We start from the raw sequence: 6,454 nt of genomic DNA, 5'->3' as shown, positions 1-6,454 counted from the left end.
AAGTGTTATAGTAGTAGGGGCGTTGGAATATAAGAGAGGTGGAAAGAAATATTGAGTGTAGAGATGAGAGAGGAGGTGGGGGGGTGGAAAGAAGGATTTGAGATGAGAGGGAAGTATTTATGGTAAGGTGGGAAAGATTAGTGAAATGGGATTAGAGGGAGGAAAAGATTAGGGAAAGGAGATAGGAGATGATGAAATAAGTGAGTAATAGGGACAAAATATGGAGTGAATTGGACGTTATGGTTCATGAGGAGAAGATGATTGCAAATGATTTTGAGCATTAGCGTTACAAAAGAATGAGTTGTTAATAGTTTCCTTTTATATATATAAACTTTTTATATATAACTTTATATATATATATTAATTTCAAATTCTGTAAGGTTCATTTTAGGGATGTCCATGATACTGATGACAATTTTAAAGATGATAGGCCACTGTAGAGTGGATTTACAGTAGTTTAAAAAAATGGACATATAACATATGATCTTTTTTTGATTTTGTCAAAAACTCAGCCATCTTTTGACCAATCCTTTAGCTTTTCACAAACTATGTAAAGACATGTACCATGGGCATACATTTTGTGTCATTTGGTCCTATGGTTTAATGAGAATTAAGATTTTGGAAGTATTTTTAGTGTATGTGCTAATATGCATCTACTTGTAATAGTGTGGCCATGTTTGAATGCATCAATGTTCTTTTCTCAAACTCTTATTGTGAAATATCGAATTTGGTGTGAATCAGACTTTTAGTCCATGAGGAGAAGAAAAAAAAATGAAGATTTTAAGCATTAGCGTTACATAGTCAAAGAAGTTCATTGTTAATAATTTCCTTATTTTTTAAAAAGATATCAATGTCAAATTTAACATGGTTCATCATGGTGGTGTCTTTGGTTACCCTACAGTTTTCAAGTTGATAGGCCATTTTAGAGAGGATTTTTATGGTTATGTAAAATCATATATCCTGATTTATCAATAACTCAGCCATCTCTTAACCAATCCCTTAGTTTTTCTCAAACTAAGTTAAGAGATGCACCACGGGCTTACATACCGAATTTGGCGTCTCCCACGGAAGTGTGTGTGTGGTGCTGTGTTGGTGGTGTGTGTCGTGTGTGCTGTGTGTCGGGTCGCGCGTGCGTATATGAACCATTTCAACTTCCTCGTGATGACACGAACTGAGCACAGTTGACACCAGGAAGTGTTGTCTCTGGGGGGGTCAGAATTCCACAGACCTCTTGTCTCGTCATCAAAAAATCAGTTCGCTCCTTTCCGTCGAACTGAACATCTTTGCGCGCCGTGCCGCCTCGCCCCCGGTACACTCAATATCTCATCCTTCATCGTTCAACAACACTTTGCTTTCACCGTTCCCATCTCTTCTCTGCGTCTGTTTCTTGTTCTGTCTTCTTCGTCGATCGAGTCTCCTCCCCGTCACCATATCGTTCCACTTCGAGTGTATCTCTCCCTCCTCCCTCCCCTCGCCTCCCCGCTCGGAAGACCCCTGTCATACGCTTCCTAAGCAGCTGTGACTCACAGTCTCTGCACAAAGCAACATTAATCCACGAGGCCTCACCACAGGAGCTGACAGGGCTAAATAAATAACGGACCGAACATACACGAAACAGGGCCGTATAGTTCACTTCAGCTCGCTGTGCTGTACGCCTTAAAGAGACCCAGTCAAGACTTCTTCTCTCTACGATAGGACATTGTTGATTCGACGCGCCTGACACGACGCGCGCCCTAACGAGGGATGGACCCCAAAAACCAGCATCAGATCAGATCAGTCTCCCAAGAACTCCGGCTCGCACTGCTAAAAGACAGTGATCACTCGCAGAGAAACCGAGATGATGTCGTCATCAACTCTCAAGTCAGTGTTTACCCAGGCAACGAAGATGAAAGGTCAGTGCCAGCTCACATACTCCTCAACTCACAGTTACCCGAGGCTGAGACAGATGATTGCAGCCAGTCACAAGTAACCACGCACGAAACAGATGATTCACAGGTCAACTCCTCAACTCACAGTTACCAAAGGGAACAGATGATTCAGCCAGTCACAGTTACAGAAACAGATGATTCAGCCCAGTCAACTCCTCAAACTCACAGTTACCAGAAAAGATGATTCAGCCAGTTCACAGTGTGACCATGAAACAGAGGAATTCAGCCAGTCAACTCCTCAAAGCTCACAGTGTACCAGGAACAGATGATTCAGCCAGTCAACTACCTCAAGGTCAGTTACCAGAGAACAGAATGATTCAGCCAGTCAACTCCTCACTCACAGTTACCAGGAACAGATGATTCAGCCAGTCACAGTTACCGCGCTCAGAACAGATGATTCACCAGTATCAACTCCTCATCGTCCAGTAGACAAAGACACAGAAATGATTTCAGGCTCAGTCACAGTTACCAGAACAGATGATTCAGTCAGTCACTACGCAAGTCAGTTACCAGAAACAGATGATTCAGCCAGTCAACTCCTCAACTCACAGTTACCAGAAACAGATGATTCAGCCAGTCAACTCCTCAACTCACAGTTACCGAGGAACAGATGAATTCAGCCAGTCAACTCCTCAACTCACAGTTACCAGGAACAGATGATTCAGCAGTCAACTCCTCAACTCACAGTTACCAGAAACAGATGATTCAGTCAGTCAACTCCTCAACTCACAGTTACCAGAAAGCAGAACAGATGATTCAGTCAGTCAACTCCTCAACTCACAGTTACCAGAAACAGATGATTCAGCCGGCAATTCCTCAACTCACAGTTACCAGAACAGATGATTCAGCGAGTCAACTCCTCACTGCAGGACTACGTCTCTGTCCCACAGGTCTAATCCCACAACAGCCCTTCTGCTTTATAGCGCACAGCTAGAAGCAGCGTCTCTGATGTAATCCACAGAAACGGAAAAGGTAAACTCCATGTCAGATACGGAACCGTAAACTCCCAGTTCTGCCCATGACCCGGTCTCACAGCATGGCATTCCGTTATCTCTCTCCGTTATAAATGGCCCTGAAATAATATTAGGCGCATGGTTTCCGGTTCTCGCTCTGTTGCCCACACTATTTATCTATTGTGATCCAACAACAGGACGGTGAAGAGAGGAGAGGGGAAGGGGTGGATTCATAAGAAAAAGGATTAGAATGCCTGAGCCATCTGTGTTCACGGGGAATTAACCCCCCACACTCAGGCAGGCAAAACACACACACACAACGGCACACAACACCACATACACACACACTGGCACAACACACACACACACACACACACACGCACACACACACACACACACACACACCACACACTCACACACACACACCCCACACACACCTACTGCAGTTGTCAACTCAACTAAGGAGCAGACAAGACATAAAACGAGGTTTCGGGTTTAACTCGAAATAGACACCTTCAGAAACTCCTAGGAATAGACATCAGAAATACTGAAATGGGAGGAAATTCCAGTCAGCGACGTCATCAGCCAATGTCAAGAACCTGCGCCGTGGTTCCCATAGCAACCAAAACGCCCCCCCCTGACAACGCTGCAATGGCCTCCCTGACAGACGCAGAGATGGCGGAGATTGCCAAACTTCAGGTAAAATAAAACACAAAAACGGCATTCATAAATGCAACTCCAGGTTTAGAGAATACGACGAAAACAATACGTGATTGTGCGGATTACTAGAAGCGTCACTAAAACAAGTGTAGCCTACGCTATCCAACATGCAGGCTATTCATGATGTACTGTTAGCTCAATTGCATGATGTAACGTTAACTAGCTAACTTCGTTACAACTTCACATTTAGGGTAGGCTAGTCGGCATGCAAGCGGTAAGCACTGTCTGATATTCACTGATCTAGGCTACAGGAATACGAGATCATCGAGGGTAGGGGAGAGGATTGACAGGTGTGAAGGGAGGCCGAGAAATTATGGATGGGCAGAGACATTTTAGAGATATTTGCGATGTACACACACACTCGGTAGCCTCCTGTTTAAGCAACAAGTTCTCTAGCAGCCGAATCGCACATATTTGATGAGACTGGTGGGATGGCCCTGAAAACAACACACACACACTAACATAGTAATCAGATACGTTAGAATTTCTGCCTCCAGTATCAGGATAGCATCTGCTGTCTATCTTTAACTACTTACTTACTTCAGTAGAGATGCCGCGCCGCCCTGCCCACAACAACATATGCATGATGGAAGTGCGCGCACAGCAAGTGGCTCGTGTTTCTGTGCGCGGTGTGTGCCTTTATCCATGCTCACATATTATTATTATTATTATTGTTGTAAATAATAATAATAATTATAACAACAATAATAACACAATATATATATATATAGCAGCGAACAGCAATGAACAGGGTTAACATGATGACAGAAATTATTCAAGATCAGTTGGATAACAAAGCAAGCACTGTATCATGTATCATCTTCCTCATCAGCAAATTATCAGTGTTTCAATCAATACCTCAAGGATGACGCAAGTGAAGTCATTACTTCATGTTTTGAGTTTATATACCAACTTTGGGGTCAGTTTATGTTATGATTGTTGAATATTTCAGAGTTACGGTAGTGTAGGCTAATGGTAATTTCTGCCGTCATCTTTGAATTCGGGACTTTATATTTTGTCGAAATCTGCTTGTGTAAATATTTAGAATCTCACTTGGTACACTCCACATTACGTTCCAAAATAATTCAATACACTCTCCACAGCTGTACTACGTAAGCGACAGGTTTCACACAATAAAAAATCCACTTTTCACTACATTCACATCACATATAAGAAGCAACAATATGTGATTATACAGATATACTATATTTCACATTGTTCGTGTGCATAATTTAAATCTAACAGTCATTTGCATGAGATGAAGTCCACGTGATCAATAGTTCTTGCTGCTAATGGTAAGGTTTACATTCCACATTTCATGGCCCCATGGTCCATTGATTTAGTTCTTATAGCTCTGGTTTGGCCAACTTTGAATACAGCAAGTAATCATTAAAACACACTCTCACAGCTTGGGGACGGCAGGTATCCTAGTGGTTAGAGTGTAGGGGCGGCAGGTATCCTAGTGGTTAGAGTGTAGGGCGGCAGGTAGCCTAGTGGTTAGAGTGTAGGGGCGGCAGGTAGCCTAGTGGTTAGAGTGTAGGGGCGGCAGGTAGCCTAGTGGTTAGAGTGTAGGGGCGGCAGGTAGCCTAGTGGTAGAGTGTAGGGGCGGCAGGTAGCCTAGTGGTTAGAGTGTAGGGACGGCAGGTAGCCTGGTGGTTAGAGGTGTAGGGACGGCAGGTAGCCTAGTGGTTAGAGTGTAGGCCGGCAGGTAGCCTATTGGTTAGAGTGATGAGGGCGACAGGTAGCCTATTGGTTAGAGTGTAGGGGGCACAGGTAGCCTAGTGGTTAGAGTGTAGGGACGCGGCAGGTATCCTAGTGTTAAATAAAGGTTAAAATAAAAAATCTCAATTCATTGAGTCTATATGCCAAATCTGGAGTCATTCTGACTTGCGTTCAACAAGGAGAAAATGTGTAAAGTATTTTATCATTAGCATATGTGCTAATGTGCATCTATATGTAGAGTATGGCCATATTTGAATGCAGCAACACTTTTTGATGTAATGAATGTAAACACAATATATGGAGTGAATTGGACGTTATGGTTCATGAGGAGAAGATGATTGCAAATGATTTTGAGCATTAGCGTTACAAAAGAATGAGTTGTTAATAGTTTCCTTTTATATATATACTTATATATATACAGTATATAAATTCCAAATTCTGTAAGGTTCATTTTAGTGATGTCCATGATACTGATGACAATTTTCAAGTTGATAGGCCACTGTAGAGTGGATTTACTGTAGTTTAAAAAAATGGACACATAACATATGATCTTTTTTTGATTTGTCAAAACATCTCAGCCATCTTTTACCAATCCTTAGCTTTTTCAAACTATATAGTATAGACATGTACCATGGGCATACATTTGGTGTCATTTGGTCCATGGTTTAATGAGAATAAGATTTGGAAGTATTTTTTAAGTGTATTTTAGTGTTGCTAACATGCATCTACTTGTAATAGTGTGGCCATGTTTAAATGCATCGTTATTTTCTCAAACTCTTATTGTGAAATATCGAATTTGGTGTGAATCAGACTTTTAGTCCATGAGGAGAAGAAAAAAAAATGAAGATTTTAACATTAGCTGTACATAGTCAAGGAAGTTAATTGTTAATAATTTCCTTATCAAAGTCAAATTTAACATGGTTCATCATGGTGGTTGTCTTTGGTTACCCTACAGTTTTCAAGTTGATAGGCCATTTTAGAGAGGATTTTTATGGTTATGTAAAATCATATATCTGTTTATCAATAACTCAGCATCTCTTAACCAATCCCTTAGTTTTTCTCAAACTAAGTTAAGAGATGCACCACGGGCTTACATACCGAATTTGGTGTTACTTCTTATGGTTCCTGAAG

General features: G+C 41.8%; 1 protein-coding gene across 1 annotated transcript in view; it reads left to right on the top strand.

Moving 5' to 3' along the window:
* Window positions 1-3,532: 3,532 nt before the first annotated feature.
* Window positions 3,533-6,454, top strand: part of cunh8orf74 (chromosome unknown C8orf74 homolog) — a 5,425-nt gene continuing 2,503 nt past the window's right edge. Inside the window, 1 exon segment of the mRNA XM_024141106.2 lies at window positions 3,533-3,580. Within this exon segment, the coding sequence (XP_023996874.2) occupies window positions 3,533-3,580 (48 nt within the window).

The sequence above is a fragment of the Salvelinus sp. IW2-2015 genome, unplaced genomic scaffold, assembly GCF_002910315.2.
Source record: "Salvelinus sp. IW2-2015 unplaced genomic scaffold, ASM291031v2 Un_scaffold2401, whole genome shotgun sequence".
In the NCBI taxonomy this organism is placed as follows: Eukaryota; Metazoa; Chordata; class Actinopteri; order Salmoniformes; family Salmonidae; genus Salvelinus; species Salvelinus sp. IW2-2015.
The sequence above is the reverse complement of the archived record's forward strand: the minus strand, read 5'-3'. Positions and strand labels throughout refer to the sequence as shown.